The sequence below is a fragment of the Melanotaenia boesemani genome, chromosome 4 (assembly GCF_017639745.1).
Source record: "Melanotaenia boesemani isolate fMelBoe1 chromosome 4, fMelBoe1.pri, whole genome shotgun sequence".
Taxonomy (NCBI): Eukaryota; Metazoa; Chordata; class Actinopteri; order Atheriniformes; family Melanotaeniidae; genus Melanotaenia; species Melanotaenia boesemani.
Window position 1 is genome coordinate 15,427,356 of NC_055685.1, and position 16,944 is coordinate 15,444,299.

General features: G+C 36.1%; 1 protein-coding gene across 2 annotated transcripts; it reads left to right on the forward strand.

Moving 5' to 3' along the window:
• The first annotated feature begins 2,239 nt into the window (after window positions 1-2,239).
• Window positions 2,240-13,664, forward strand: LOC121638770 (tetraspanin-5). Of its 2 annotated transcripts, XM_041983741.1 has the most exons (10): window positions 2,242-2,674; window positions 3,869-3,919; window positions 5,601-5,747; window positions 5,839-6,009; window positions 6,090-6,215; window positions 7,892-7,939; window positions 8,535-8,651; window positions 8,736-8,797; window positions 11,906-11,958; window positions 12,076-13,664. In XM_041983741.1, the coding sequence occupies exons 1-9, from the start codon at window positions 2,591-2,593 to the stop codon at window positions 11,916-11,918; spliced, it is 819 nt and encodes a 272-aa protein (XP_041839675.1). In that variant the 5' UTR covers window positions 2,242-2,590; the 3' UTR covers window positions 11,919-11,958; window positions 12,076-13,664. The 2 variants fall into 2 exon arrangements, with proteins under 2 accessions (XP_041839676.1, XP_041839675.1); XM_041983742.1 differs by lacking the exon at window positions 5,601-5,747 and having other exon boundaries at window positions 2,240-2,674.
• The last annotated feature ends 3,280 nt before the right edge of the window (window positions 13,665-16,944 follow it).

The following is a 16,944-nucleotide window of genomic DNA, read 5'->3' on the forward strand; positions in this document are numbered from 1 at the left end:
AGACATGGTAAATTATTTGTTAGGTTATTTGTAACATATTGTGAAATTCGAATATTGACGGTTTGATAATTAAGTTAATGAATGAGCATGACATGAAGGACAAAGTGTGACCAGAACAGCTTGTTGAATGCTATCCTCTGCATTATAATGTATAACTACAGACATAAGGTATGAATATGAGTTATGTCTTCTTACTGACTTATATAATTTAAATCTGTGTTTATCCACCTGTATTGATAATACAGAAAAATTGCACAGAAATATTTATTTTCATAAATTATCCTGTTTTGTAACCAAATATTTGTAACAGATAATAATTTTAATATTTTATTTTATGTAATAAATATTGAATCTGACTACAGTGGGTTTGACTCATGTGTTCAGTCATAAAAAAATGTTTATAATAAATTGTGCACGTGCAGCTGTGACTCCTGTCCTGTATACTTTAAGTTCTCAGATGAACTCATGAAGATGCAGTGAGCAGACGCTGCCACCAGGGGGCGACATAATTGCCTGTAGCCCTATAAACTGTAATAAGCGATCACACACATTACAATTATTAAATTGAAGTTTATTAATAAATGGATCCCCAAGATATCATTTCGTTACAGCCTCATCAAGTGTCAAACCGGGCGTTTATTTCTTTTAACATTTGTATACCTGCATTCAGTCAAGAAACTGTTACGACAGACTGCAGTTCAAGGTGTGGGGGTGGAGAGGGGAAACGTGCATGCGCTTTGTTGGTGTGCGTATGGGTGTCTGCGTGTGTGTGTGATATTTTTAAATAGCTTTGTCATAGATGTTTGTGGGTGATGGCTTCTTTTATTTTAATATGCATATTGTTTCTATAATAATTCTATAGGCACTTGTGTTGATTTCAGCATGAAAAGTGCTTTATAAATAAAATTAATGTGATTTTAGTTTGAGAGTGCAAAATGTATTGTCATCTCTTTTAGAGAGACAGACCATTTCTTGTTCAGTTGAATCTCAGCTGCTGCGTAAACAAGAACTGCTGTTCAGTTACACACTGTAAAGCTGATTACAGTAGGAGCACTTTAGAAATTATTTTGGATATCTGAAGCCTGCTGGCAACATTTTACTGTAAACAAAACAATACTTTACAGTGTGAGATATTAACTTTCCTGTAGGTCATTATGAATATTGGGGTTAAGCTTTCCTTTACAAGTGAAGTTCAGTAATATGAAAGTGTGAAAATATAAAGAAGAACTATTAAAAACAAGCAAAAGGCTGTTAGAAAATGACATCTAGTGATTTATCTAGCTGCAGTACAGGTTCTACACCCCCTAAGAGAACAAGCACCCTTCCAAAATCACTAATGACATCTTCTCCTCTCTCGCATCCTTCTTTTGATTCCCTTGTCAAGTCATTTATATGTAATTCAGTAATAAACTAAATTAAAACATAAAGAACAATACTCAGTTGTCCATTAGGCTCCCTGTTGGTAAAGCATTTGTTTGTCTCAACACAGCAGCCAGACCATCATTCTGTTTGCTATGATGCTAGATAGCACAGTTAAAAAAAACAAACAAACAAACAAACAGACAGACAGACAGACAGACAGACAGACAGACAAGGTCAAAGGCAAGGTGACATCCAGCATCATACTTGAAGTGAACAACACAGAAAAACAATTAATTACAATACTAACAAATACAGTTAATTTTGCAATTGTGCTTCAATTCAGTTCATGCTATTTTGCTTAGTTTTTTTTTAGTTTAAACTGTTTTTTTAATTATCTTTTTAAAGTGTCCTATAAAAAACACAGAGAGAAAAAACGGAAAATAGCTAATAATGAATACCAAATTAAAAGGAAAAATATAGAATAAAAAATGGATAAATACAAAATAGTCTATAGATTCAGTATATATTGACATTTCATAACACTGGGGTATTTTAATAAAAAAAATTTATGGATTATTTAGCAGTTTTAAGGTGTTAAGATTATATATTTTAAATATTTATTTATGTTATTTATCTATTATAGCCAGTTAATAAAATATTGATCATTTTGGGTCTCCATGGGCTCATGGATGCAATTAGGTTTAAATTAGTTCCATTAAAGACGCAATTAGTGATGATTAAACTAAACCCTAAAAGATTAATCGCTTTGTATGATGTGGTTTTATTGCTATTTGTGAGGACAAAGAGGAAGTCCCGCCTTCTCCAAGTAGCTGATCATCTTCATTGGCTCCGAGAATCGTCGCTCAAGTAACAGCCATGTCCATGGTATGGGCTGCGGGTCAGACCGAAAACCGTCGCTTCTAATCTGGTTACCTCCGTGGATTTATCTCACCGTTACACGTTTGTGGATCTAGGGCGGGTAAAGCTGCTGCGTGTGGACAGACCTGACGGAGTTAACGCTCCTCTGCGGCTGAGTCTGCACCTTTTGTCAGGATGATCCTCACAATAAGACGATAAAAAAAGAAAGAAAAGAAGAAAGAAAACAACGGCGCGTTTTGTCGAGCCATGAAAAAACATTAAAGGGTGTTTCCACCCGCAGGTTGTCAAACATCAGAGATCCGTGCATGTGATTCCTTCCAGCGTCGCGCGGACGTCGTTTGGGAACAAAATGATGTCAGGAAAGCATTTCAAGGCTCATGAAGTGAGCTGCTGCATCAAGTATTTCATCTTCGGATTCAACATCATATTTTGGGTAAGTCCCTCTGTTGGCTGTTTGCAGCGTCAGGCCTTCGTTTACACGCTGATATGACGGCTTTTCTTATTTTGCGGCGTTTTGTGTTTTCACCGGACACAAAAGGAGGCATCATCTCCGCAGCCTCCTCTCTCTCTCCTCTTATCCCATCTGTCACCTAACAGCACGCCGTGGCTTTTGTTGTCCTGCACCCTCATGATGATGTTTGTGCAGGGAAGCTGCGCTCAGAGCTGTCATCATCTCCAATCACCCCGTGAAACCACTGTGAAAGAAAACAAACATCGCTCAACACCAGGCTGTGGGCCTGTCCTAAACCCACCTGGCCACTATGGAGAAAAAAAGGGGCCATTCTTGCTTTAGTTAAGCTGTTATTAGACATAACACTTCTCATTTAATAATTTGAGGCATGGAAGCTTAACCTAATGAAAGGAAGGATTTAAAAATGAGTAAAAATCAGCTTGTCATGTGTCTGATTGATCAGTGATGTAAATAAATCAGCTTTAAATTGCTCTACCATTTTGCCAGAGATAATTTAGCCTCACCAATATCCCATAATGTACAATACCAAAGCTTAAACCTAATCTCATCTGAGATGTTACTGGGAATATTTGTTAGTAGTCTGTCTAGTCAACTATCCAGAATTTCCCCCAGTGGACTATTTCCATTTTCTTTTGTTCATTGTTATGATGTAAGATAGACAAAAGGTCATGTGTTATAAATTTCATCATTGTATCAGCAGCCCTTCATGGATATGATGAGAAGGAAAGACAATCAGGCAGTTACAGCCCCTACAAGTTTCATTATTTACTGTATAATTAGTAAAAAGATGACTGTCCATCCTTTACATCTGGCTCATTAACATATAATGCTAATTTACAATGCTATAAGAAAACTATTATCTATGATACATAACCAATGTCATCAGTGATAAAATCTGGCTCTCAGATAATTAAATTTCCATGTTGTAAGTAGAAATTTGTAAGGTCATACAGTCATAATGCATTCAGGCTGTTTAAAGATGTTTTCTAATGTGGGAGTTTCCTGCTGATTCTGCAGGTTGACATGAGAAATATTTAGCTGTGAAGCACTGCCAGAAAAAATCTCTGTGTGGTTTCTCTCCATGTGCTTCTGTGTGATGACTACATGTTGCAGTCACAGCAGAATAATCCTGCTCTCTTGTCTCCCGGCTGTCAGTTCCTCGGTGTGGCGTTTCTTGCCATCGGGTTGTGGGCATGGAGCGAAAAGGTGGGTGTTATGCAGCCTATTATTGCCATTAGAAGTTCCATTAAATGACTGCATTCATTTCTTGCTGGCTGACATCTGCAAATAATCAGTAGATCATTCATTTCTTATTTTTACCCCTTCTGTATGTATGGAATGCCAAAGTGGCTTTACTGAATCAGAAAGGAATGTCATGTTTTCCTGTGGGGCGCCCTCATGAACAATGGACTCTGCATGAATGTGATGCATTTCACAGATTCAGTCATTGTTCTGCTCTTTTAAGAGGAACAGAATGTCTACTAAGAGTGTTGTGACTTTTACAGAACATTTGAGGATGATCTGCTTTTCATTGTTGTTCATCCATTGATTATTTTTTTATCATTTCATGGTATTTGTTATTTTGATGATCAGTGATTACTTCATTAGTTGTTGGATAATAAGAGTCCCCCATGATTGTTGATTGAAATGTTTTAGTAAACGGTATCAATATTTTTTCCCTTTAATATCTGACCTAAAAAATAATGGATAGAAAATATTCATTGTTTTTAATTGGAAGTCTTTATTTGGCCCTTTAAGAAAAATAATATATCTATATGTACCATATATGTATTGCAAGATGTGTCAGATGTACTACAGTGCAAAAACTATCCACCAGGGGGCAGAAGACACGTTTTTACCATAATATGATGCAATACGTCTCAGAAACTGCATATAATACCCATAGCATTATAGGGTCATTACGTTAACGATGCTGCAGCCAGAGAATATGTTCTTTATAAGATTAAATGAAGAGCCAATCATTTCCTGTAAAGAGTTAAATGATGAGTTTGTTGCCACTTTTGTGTTTGTAGCCTAGCCTGCTAGCTTTGTTCAAAAACTAAAAACAGGGAAACGGTTTGCCTGGCTCTCTCTGAAAGTAGTAAAATCCACCTGTCAGCATCCTTAGACCAAATGGAAAAGGGGGCCCTGCAGAAAAAGTTTGTGAACCACTGCCTTAGACACAGCCAGGCAGCTGTTACCCCATTTTTCAGTTTTACGCTAAGCTAAACAGATATATGTCTACTGTACAGAGAGCATAATTCCCAAATCTGAGACTATTTGTTTTAATAAAAAATGCATTTTTGATATTTTTGGCTGTTGATTAGCTCTAATAAGCTAATACATTCACTTTATTTACATTAGCCCAGCTGTTACAGATCTAACCATGATGGTGTGAATAATTTTGGGACGCTAATTTACTAATATGGTACTTTAGTAGTGGTCTATCTTATGTTACATAATTGTAACTGTTACAACATTCAACTTGCTCATGAAGCTATTTTTACTACTATTATTTTAATCATGTACAGGTCAGAGTTTACGTAGGAATGTTAGCTAGGTAGCTGTGTAGGGTGTCAACTCGTTCAAGTAGTTAAGCTAGCTAATTACATGTGGTAACATAACTTGGGGTTCAGTTACTCTACATGATCAGATGTTATGTAAATAAAATGTAATACCTTATTTAATCAGTGATTTATTTTCTGCCTGAAAAGTCTTTTTATGATCCATGTTTACATAAATGACAGACTGTACCTTTAAAACAAGGCAGTACTTTCAAGCTTGTAAAAGTATCCCTACGTTTAAGAACCATATAGTAGGGAGACAGTTAATAAGAGTTCATATAACTTCTCTTATGATGCCATTGACCTTATAACACTTCTTTCAGGGTGTTCTCTCTAACATCTCGTCCATTACTGACCTGGGAGGCTTCGACCCTGTGTGGCTCTTCCTCGTGGTGGGAGGTGTGATGTTCATCCTTGGTTTTGCAGGTTGCATTGGGGCGCTGAGGGAGAACTCTTTCCTCCTCAAGTTTGTACGTTCCCTAAAGGCATTCTCTGAGATTTTATCTCTGGTTTAATTATGTTTGTTAAATTCATAGAGTTGTGAATGTTTTTGTATTTCAGTTCTCTGTTTTCCTGGGTATCATCTTCTTTCTGGAGCTGACTGCAGGAGTCCTGGCCTTTGTCTTTAAAGACTGGATCAAGGACCAGCTCAACTTCTTTATTAACAACAACATTCGGGCCTATAGAGATGACATTGATCTACAGAATCTGATAGACTTCACCCAGGAATATGTGAGCATTGCATTTTGTTTAAACTTCTGTACTAATTCCACTCAGATAAAGTCTTGACTTGCATCGATTTAATTTTGCAGTGGGAGTGCTGTGGTGCTTTTGGAGCTGATGACTGGAATTTGAATATCTATTTCAACTGCACTGATTCAAACCCAAGTCGGGAGAAATGTGGAGTACCGTTTTCCTGCTGCACCAAAGATCCAGCTGTATGTCCTTTTATTTCACTCCTATAACAAGAAAGCATAATAAGCTAATGGGTGCAATTAGCTTTTTTTCTCTCTTTGAGAGTTTAAAATTAGGATTCATTTTAACATGTTTAAACCTTCAGTCTACATTGGACATGACACTGTGAAAGCCTTCCTGGTGACAGATAGCTTTGTTATCTGTGTCCTCCAGAAGGCAATGTCAACAGTCATGGCCACTTTCCAACAGGACGTTCTGGCCTCAGTATTTAGTCCTCTCAGACTCTGCCAGCACAGCACAGTCTAGAAACGAATGGGAGGAGACCTTGAGCAGGGAGTTTTTTTGGGCAGAAAAACACTTTTACTGGTGCTCACCATGTACAGTAGTGACAGCACTCTGCTTCCAGCAAAACACTCTTGCTTCCCTATATGAAAGTTGCCTAGGAGTGTTTATTTGCTGACCTGAGAACATGCTGTTCCACCAAGGTCATCCTCTGAGGAAAACACAGGTATGAAATGTAAGAATATAAGAAGGTTGTTGAATAACAAGAATTCCAGTCTTGTTCACACAGCTGGATTACTAACTGTGCTAAAGGCTAGAAATTAGAAAGACAGGAGTGTTTTTTATTAGTTTAATGTGAGCAGATAATGAAAAGACAAAAACCATCAAACTACATCAGTCTCAAAGTACTTTCTGACTTCCCTTACCTGTCGTGCCAAAAGGAAATCTTGAAAATACAAAACCATTTACAATTTTGAGTTGTGGTAATAACGTCAAATATGTCTGTTTTTCAAACATCTCTGTTCTTTTCCTCAGAAAATGTTGTCAGTAAGATTTAAGTGGAAATACAAAGCATGTTTCTATTTTTTATCCTTTTAAAACAGTAATAGAGAATAGTGACATTATCACCCAGTCAGTAGGTAGGTAATTGGATCAAATAAAATTCCAATAAGGAGGATGTAGCATCATAAAGCAGAACAGATGACAGAATGAAATACACAAAAGGCTTGCTGTAGAATCATTTATAGATACAATAGAATAAAATAGAATAGATCTTTATTGTCCACCAAAGGGAAAAATAGTATTTGGCTCCTAATCACAACCTACACTCACCTCTAAGATATTGTACTGCATCTGTGCAATAACAACACTAGTACAAATGCAACAAAAATACATCTACAACACTAAAAAGGTGAAAAAAAAAAGGGAAGGTAGGTATTAGGAAGTAAAAAGTTGAAGTGAAACAGTTCAAATCAGCCTCAGTGGATTGGTTTCTTTGTAGAGGTGTTGATGAAGTTAAGAGATCAACAAAGTTTACATACATGTCGGACATAAAAACTGCTGAACTGTTGCAATAAAACAAATGGAAAACAAAAACAAACAGTAAGCGGAGGTCAGCGGCTGGCCACTTATTACTTCTGAATAATTCCTAATTCCTGAATGTTTTACCATTGAACTTTTTTTTTGCTAGTTTTTGCCTTTCATGCCATTTGTTGGCAACAACATAAGTATATAAAAAGTATTTTATAAACCTGAGGTCAAGTTATTTCAATGCACAGGCCTAATGATTAAGCAGCCTGAGATGTATCTTTAGAAATCTGACAGAAATCCAGTTTTAAACTACTTCCAGATGTGGTTTGGCGGATGTGATTTGCAAAAATGTACTATGATAAAAACTTAAACCATCCTCTCTTCACAGGAGGACGTTATAAACACACAGTGTGGATACGACATCCGTGCTAAAACGGTGAGTTGCAAATGTTAATTTATATTTCTAAATTAGACTCAGGTCCTCATCTGGCAGGTAATCAGGGATCTAAAAGAGACTAAAGAGCAGAAACTGTGAAATTTTGTGGAATGTTTTGCTTCAGGCAAGTCTTTTTGGCTCCATGAGGTCATTCGGTGCTCCACCCTGGTCACAATATTTCTCTTTCAGTATGTTTCTTAACAGCAGCTGGCTCTCCGTTAGTACTTTGGGCGGTGTGGTATTACTCATGCGGCAGCAATGCAATACGAATTGAACCCCCCCTCCCCCCATCATTAGCTTTGGCTGTACTTCACGGTAGCATAATGTAAGGAAAAGGCTCTGTTCTCTGTTCGTTGCTCTCTTGACTTTACATTTCATCTCCAGTAAAGCAGTTTTAATGAGAGAAGAGAAAAACAGCGGTACACTGGATCAAATTATTGTGCACAACTTTAGAGAAAACTACAAGATAATGAGGATTCATAGTTCCCCCATTAAAAAGAACTTTTTAAAAAGTCAGTTTCAGCATTACTGCATTTTAAAGCAAAAGTCACAACATTTCCTCTACATTTGATTTGATTGTAAATGTTTTCGTCAGGATGCTGAACAGAGGACCTTCATTTACATCAAAGGGTGTGTCCCACAGTTTGAGAAGTGGCTTCAAGACAACCTGACCGTGGTGGCGGGCATCTTTATTGGAATTGCATTATTGCAGGTGTGTGAAAGAGTTTGTCCTTCCATCAAATCCCCTTTTATATTTAACCTTCCTTAATATTTTTTACTGGTTTTTCTGTTTCAGATTTTTGGTATCTGTTTAGCGCAGAATCTCGTGAGCGACATTGAAGCAGTGAGAGAGAGTTGGTATGTGGCAAGAATTCGTTCATATAAGTTCAACGATTTTCAAGCGAGGATGTTTGTGAATTTTCTTTAACAAACTGCTTTAATTGGTGACAAGCAAATGTATCCAAAAGGGTCATTTTCAAGATCACAAAAGTACACTAAAGTAAAGTAAACTAAAGATTCACGCTCCTTTCGTAATGGCTGGCAGCAGCTGGATGACATTTTTGTTGTCACACAATTTGATACAGGTCTGCATCCTTAAAATGAATTACATAACTTTTGTAAGTTCATGACTTTTCATCTATTGCTGGGTAAAATTCCCTACAAGCATCAGGCTAAATTTCTTAAATATTCAAACTCACAGTTAAGTGAAGAGCATCCAAAAATATGACATGGAATTTAGTTTGCAAAAGCCGCTTTCCAATTCACTTAAGGCCTCAAAGCACTTAATATGAAGTAAATGTGAAAAACACACTTAACAGTAAACAATAATCAGACGAAGCTCTAAGGAGTTTGGCAACCTTATTTTTTTCCTTTAATTAGACTATTACATCCTACTAGGGTTTTCATGGTATGACACATTGTTCTCTTTTTGATGCCTTAGACACTTGAGTGTGTGTGTAGAGCAGCCTGGATGCAGATAAAAAGAAAATACCTTTAGGCTGAAGTAAAAACCCAAGTACTGCCCCATGTTTTTAAGGATATTGATGTGATTAAGGCAGTGTGCCAGTGTGTAAGGAATCCCTTTGAGGAGTTTTGACAAGAAAAGCTGAAATGACCTTCAATAGCTATTTTTTTCTGTCTAATAAAAGATGTTGATTAAATGTTCATAGTTCAGATAAAACCTTGACTGGCAATTGCTGTTTAATTTAATTTATTTATTAGACATTAATGAGCACTTTTGTGTAAATGTGTCAGATTTTAGCCATTATCTAATTTGCATCTATTGTTTCCGGGCAAGTTGATGTCATTTAACACATTACAAAAAAATTAACATAAATACATAAAATATTAATGTATGTTGGATCCCTATTATTGCACATTCATCATTATAAAATGTATTACACCAGTCAATAAAATAAATAAAACATTCTCACAGTTACAGATTACACATGTAACAAGAAAAGATTTCAGGTTTCTAAATCATGCTAAATGTAATGACAACAATTCTCAAACATCAAGAAGACAAATCAGCTTATTTTATCCAAAACTCTATATTGAAATTTAAGTGCTTTTTAACAACCGTCTGTAATGTGTCCTGCAGTAATCCGAAAATTGCTGTGCAAACGAACATATCTGTTGATGCACTCAGCTAAAACAAATGGGAAATATGTAGGCTACGTCTTTAAGTGGTAACTTAGTACACATTCTAATGTCAGGTGTGTGTGGTAACACACTGCACTGTCCAACTGTGATCAAATCACCTAAAATGCATGTTCTTGCCATGCATAAGCAAGGTCCAAGTTTCACGTTACACCCTTGAAAGTGAGTATTTGTGAATGAAGAAGTAGGTATCAAGTGAGTGGAATTGGATAGATGGGGTGAGACAGAAACAGGAGAGTTTGGAGTGATGAAGAGGTGACTAATCATGGAAAGGAACCCTGAGGACCTCTGGTGGGTGGAAAGTGTTATGCACAGGAAGCAAACACGACTCGGAGCAGAACGTTTTCAGTCTCATGGTTTATGAAAACAAAAGTAAAACCTCTGAACAAAGCACAGTTGGCTTCAGTTTTCTGTTTGATGTCCATTGGAAACTAGGGATGTGCATCCCTAGTGCATCCCAAAAATATGGTATCAGTGCTGATACCATATTTTTTCAATCGAAGTATAGGTACTTACATTTGAGTACATTTGATTATCAAGTACTGATATGAGTACTAATAAATTCAAGTAAAGTTCAATGGTAGGGAGTGTGGACCAGAATGCCAGATGCAAAGACTGAGAGGTAAATTGTGTGATATATCAAATGGGTCATTCAGTACGGAGGATAAAGTGGGTTTTGGTGGATTTGGTTCACAGATTTAACACATCTTTTTGCCCAAAATCATCTTCTGCTGCTGAGATGATGCCAAATTCTGATTTTTAATATGGCGAGAGTAATAACTTTGTTGTAGGGCTGGGCGATATGGCCTAAAAATAAAATCTCAGATTTTTTTATAACCAAATCTGATTTCCAATTTTAATCAATTTTTTTTCTTTTCTTTTACAAAACATAAATAAACTTATTAAAAATATTTATTTGTTTATATAGATGAATGCCAGCAAAAATAAAGCATATAATGTCATAGCTTTTCCACCATATAAACGACTTCATATCTTACATAGAAATATGCGACACAACTGCATCCGTGATCTCTTTCCATCTGGATCCTTATCATACAGGATCCACTGCAGAAATAATTCCCCTGATGAAGGCTGTCTCTTAACAAGGGTTTGCAGCATTTCTCACTGCAGTTTTATGCACAGCTAAATCCCAGGCATGAGTGAAGGGTCACTTCACTGAAAATCTGTCAGACAAACACCGTTTTGGTGTGGAGAAAGGGCTAAGTCTGCTGCTAACTAACTATGGAAAAAAATCCCGATTTTCATAAAAATAAATCTCCAGAAATGAAAAATTGGATTTATCGATTAATCGCCCAGCCCTACTTTGTTGATATGCTTTTAGAAAATTAATGTGTTAATTCCACAGATTAATCTTTTTAGCATTAACGCGTTTATATTGACAGCCTGAATTTTTCACGTTTTTCGTGTTCAGTCGTATCGGAATACTTTTATGAATAGAGCGTTCTAGTACACTCACATAGTATCAGACCAATCCCTGATACTGGTATCGATGCAGCCGTACTAGCACTTATACATTCAATAGCTAATATACACTAAAACAAGATGGTGACTGTGGTTAGTATTATATCATTTATTTAACATGCTGATAATGCATTTAATAGAGAATTATTGACATGTGAAAGGATCTCATACACACTGCATGTAGCTAAAGCTGAGCCAGAAAGCTAAACTTTACCCTGCTGTACTCTGGTTTAGATCTGGTTTTGTTTATGGATTTCACGCAGTGTTTGGTTCTGCATCATTCTGTTGCACCTGTTTTTGAATCTGCTCTCTGTTTGCATGCAGCTTGTTTACCTAAGACCTCCACTAAGTTTTCAGAGGCAAGAAAGATGCATCAGGTGAGCACTAATAGATTTCATGAGTAATTTATACTCTTACCTGAGTATAAATTACTTATTCGAATCTACCCTGCTTTTAATGACATTTCTTTTCTTTGTTGTTTTTTTTTTCCTCAGGACTTTGTGGTATAAATGGCAGCAGTGAAGGGAAACAATCAGCTGAAGTTTCCAGTATGAAGAATCTACTTCAAATGTAAATAAAGAATAAAGAATTTCTTTCAGAGTTATTTTACAGGAAGTGCAACCTCTGAAATGTAGCGAAGCTCTGATGCAGTCCAACACAAACAAATACAGTCAAATTTATCACAGTACAAGTAGCTCTGGTAGTAAAGACTGTAGAGGAACTGAGGGAAGAAATTATTTGTGCACACCAAAAATGAAGGAAAGAATTTAGGTTGTCTCTAAGGAAGTGGTTGAAAAAAAGGATCTTAGCTTTATTAGCTTCACAACTGCAGTTTTGAACAGCTGCATGGAAGGGTTGTGTACAAAGATTGAAGTGATTTCTGGAAATGCACTGCATGCCCATTGTCTACTGATCGGACTGGTCGGACATCGGCTCACCTAAATGTATTTCATTCTGTATTTTAAAATACTTGTTTTAATAGTTACTGGTAAGCACTTTGCTTAATGTGTAAGGAAATCTGCTCAACGTTAAATGGATTGAGTTAAGATTTAATTCCTCGTACAGACGCATAATTTACGCAGCAACGTTTTGTGGGTCTGTAGCAAAATGTAATATCATGAAGAGATGTGATGTATGAAGAAGGCTTCGTAAAGTTCCAGTTTGAAAGGGAAAACCAGTGACAACAAACGTCTAAATACACTGATGTGGCATGTAATCAATATTCAGCCTTAAGCACTTTAATCACCATAGAGGAGATATGAAGCTCACTGTTCAGTTTGGATGTTTTAGTTTAGCAGAAACCACTGGAAGAGGCATTTTCCCATTAAAAAAAAAAAAAAAAGAAAAGAAAAAGAAAAATTATGCTCCTTTTTTGTCATGCTTTGTCCAAACAGCAGCTTGACGGTGAACGTCTTTTAGCATAGACTAGAAGTGGTGCCACCTCTTGTACATTATGTCTGTAAGTGTTGAACATTCATTTTAGATTGTTGCCGCATTGTAACAGTAATTGAATTTGCCAATGAGGATAAACATTTTTCCATGTTTTGAGCTGTTCATTTTTACTGGAATATGGGGATACAAGTGGTTCCCTTTTGCTGGCACTTAAGTGAGAGTATAATTGGTGTACAGCCTACTTACATGCAGTACTTGAAAGCAGAGCAACGCAGGTTCTGTCACCAGCAGTTTTTAGTTAAACACTGATACTACAAAGCGCCATAAAACATTATATTTTCTGTTTGCCTTTGATTGAGTTCAAACCATCATTTCATGCAAAGGCGGACTGAAATCATACCAAGTTTCTTTGATGATTTTAACTAAACTGGCAAGACTTTACTGAACAGATTGTTTCTACTGTTATTTGCATTTTAAGGACAATGGTGTCAAATATCATTCTTCCGACAATACGAGCTTCAAATGATTGTTGTGATCACACAATTTCTCACCAACTAGTGCCATACTTGTGGTTTCTACATGTTCCTGATTTTGACTATGCTTTTTTTCATGTGTTCCTTATTCTTGTAAATAACTGGATTATGTTGAGATGTAAATATGCAGTATATCTGAATAAATGTGGTTCTTTGTATATTTTGTGTTTCATGATTTTTTTTTTTTCCTTTTTTCAACATGCTTGGTTCAGTTTTGTCTTTTTGTAAAATAAATCAATAATAATGATTTAAAAAGAATAAAAGTTTAATAAAGAAGAATTCCTGGTTGCTAGCCCCTCCTCAGTCCTGGTTAACTTCATGTGGTTTGTGCTATGGCTTTTAGCATGCAAAACCGCTGGCCAGCTGCAGCTTTGCAGTTTTCCAGTGTTTTGCATGGAACATCTGGGCTTTTTAAAGCAGTATGTCCACAAGAAAAATGTCAAGGCTTCACAGAATGTTTTATCTCCCTCAAAAAACAAAGAAGCTCATGTTGCACCCATTAGCAAAAGATGGTACCAAAGTGAAACGGGAGTGCTTGTTGTTACTTCAATGATCTTTGGTTGTCGATTACCTGGAGGTGTAGGAGTTGTAGGGCGGTCAAAGAGGAAGCACCATGAATGTTTTTCTCTTGAAATGAACCTCTTCCATAAAGGGAACAACAGAGATTAATTGTTTACACACACACACACACACACACACAGACATATGTTTTCTTTAACATAACAGATAATTTGCAAATGAGATAACCAGTGCTGATAAGTGTACCTGTTTGCTGTGTTATCGGGGATTGATTGCAGACTTAAGCTTCAACCTTTGGCCAAATGCCTCAGTGTTAGTTCTGGTTCTTTTTGCATGTCTAAAGCAGACTGATGTGATCATTATTTCTTTTTATTCCTCTCAGTTATTCTCCAGGCTAATTTCATACCACTTCATACTTGACAATCAGCTAAATTACCTCTTGACATATTCATTCTTTTGTAGCCTGAAGTTTCACCTTCATTAACACTTTAGACCAACACTGGATGCCTTTTAATAAGTTCTCAAATCTTATTTGAACTTATAATTGTGAATTAAACCTTGTTTAATGACCACAATGAGTTTTAAAACCCAATGCATGATGAGTACTTGATACATTCAAGTTAGGTTTGACATAATAAAAGATGATGTGATTTCCAAAGGACACACGCACACACACATATATGTATATATATATATATATATATATATATATATATATGTATGTATATATATTGTGCTGTATCATTTCCAGATTTTAATCAGTCAAGGTAACCAACACCTGTAAGCTTCGTTTTTGAGAAATCATTACAGCTTTGACACAGTTCAGTGGCTGAAGATGATTTTTGGTCTTATTTGTGAGGATTTTGGCTCCTTATTTATTCAAAAGACTCCCAGCTCTGTTCAATACTTGGGTCATCTTGTATGCTGATCCTTAGAGCTGTGATTCTAATGACAAACCTTTTTAGCTTGTAACTCTTGTAGACGTTTATTGTGGATTTTAAGTTGTGTTCAGTACGATTGTTCCTTTTTTTAAGGCCAACCTCATTTTACCATCAGCTTTTTTATGGTCACTTTGCTTCCATAATTTGTCAGTGACCCATTAATCAATGCTTCCCTATCTATCTATCTATCTATCTATCTATCTATCTATCTATCTATCTATCTATCTATCTATCTATCTATCTATCTATCTATCTATCTATCTATCTGTCTGTCTGTCTGTCTGTCTGTCTGTCTGTCTGTCTGTCTGTCTGTCTGTCTGTCTGTAGAAATGAGGAATCAGTCCAACTTCTTCTCACTCTGATGTTCAGAGTACTCTACAGTTTAATCTAAAATTTAATCCTAATTGTTGTTACTTCAGGACAATGAATGAACTGCTGGAGGGATCAACTGTAAAGGGAACTTTTGTTTTCAGCACACCTTGGATAAAATCTTGGTTTTAAAGAGGCTGCAAACTGGCAACCATCTGAGATGAGGATAAGAGAAACTGACACCCACTGGCAGTTTAGTCACATTTGCATGTTCTCAGGCCAGTGATCATGTCATTAGTTTCTGAGTTTTGTAATACATCAAATTTACTTAAATGTTGTACTTCAGTGGAGTTGTAATCAGTGACTGATTTAACAATATATTTAATTGCTAAAATGAGCTTCATGCTAATCAGCAGGATAATTTACAATTCTGCTTATATGTGAATGCATCAGTAATAATTTGAAAATGTAATAATCCAGCAGTAACATGGTTTGTCTACATGATGAGTACTTTATGCTCAGACATTTACTCTTGGTTTGTAGTGATAAAGGTTTTCAATATTGTATTGTAATATTGTATTATCACTTGCCTTTTTTAATGACAAATACAGCTTGTTTGTCAGAAGACATGTCATGAAGAAAGTTTTGTTTTCTGTCCCTATTTTTACTACATTTGGGTTGATGATGCTCAGTTACACTAGTGCCTGTATATTGATGGGTGGGTTTTCTTTTTCAAAAGCAAACTTATTGCTTTTAAACCTTAAGGTGCCAAAGTTACAAAATTGTGACAAACACAGCCTTCATAAACTCTGGTTCATATTCCACATTTTTTTTCTCATTTACAGTATATCTTATAAATTTTAAAAACGTCAGTGCCAAAAGTGTTACTATCATCCAAATGAACATTAGTAAGTTTTAATAAGCATAATTATTGATCATATAAAATGATTATGTCTTGTGAAGTTGCTAAATATAAAGATGTTATTATTAAGCTTTACTGTGACTTTTCTTTCACTAAGCAGCTGGACATTTAAAGGGTTATTTGGCTGTATGAATACGAGAAATCAACCAGGTGCAGCAATACCATTAAATATGCCTCAGGAATAAAAGCCTTTATATAAAACGATAAACCATAAGGTTGGATATGATGTAACATATTGTAAAAATGCAAAGACAGATAAAGATGAATAATCAAGGCTGCCACTGACTGAAATAGGAGACAGAGGCAGACTCTCAGGGGCTTTTTGGTTTAATGGGGTCCAGAACCAAACCATATCCATCCACAGAAATTTTAATAAAAGCTTTAGGCTACTTATGTTTAAATTAAACAACCCAAAGATCCAATATGTTCCATAACTTTCATGTGTATGCTGATTATGGGCTCCATAACCTCCATAAACCAGACTCAAAACTTACAAATCTTTGGGAGGCTGTCATTTGAGCCTTAGGGCTGGTTTTTCCTCAAAAGACTGCCCATTTCCTCCAACAAGGTCACGACGACAAAGTAGAGCCTGTTCACCAGGAGGAGAAAGTAGGTGAAAGGTGTCTGACATGACGACCTCTGTCTTCCAGCTCCTGGTAAATATAACTTCTTTTTTTTTTCTTTCTTTTTTTCATTTTTCTTTTCTCAAGTGATCGAATTTCACTATTTGTTAACGAGCTTCATGTA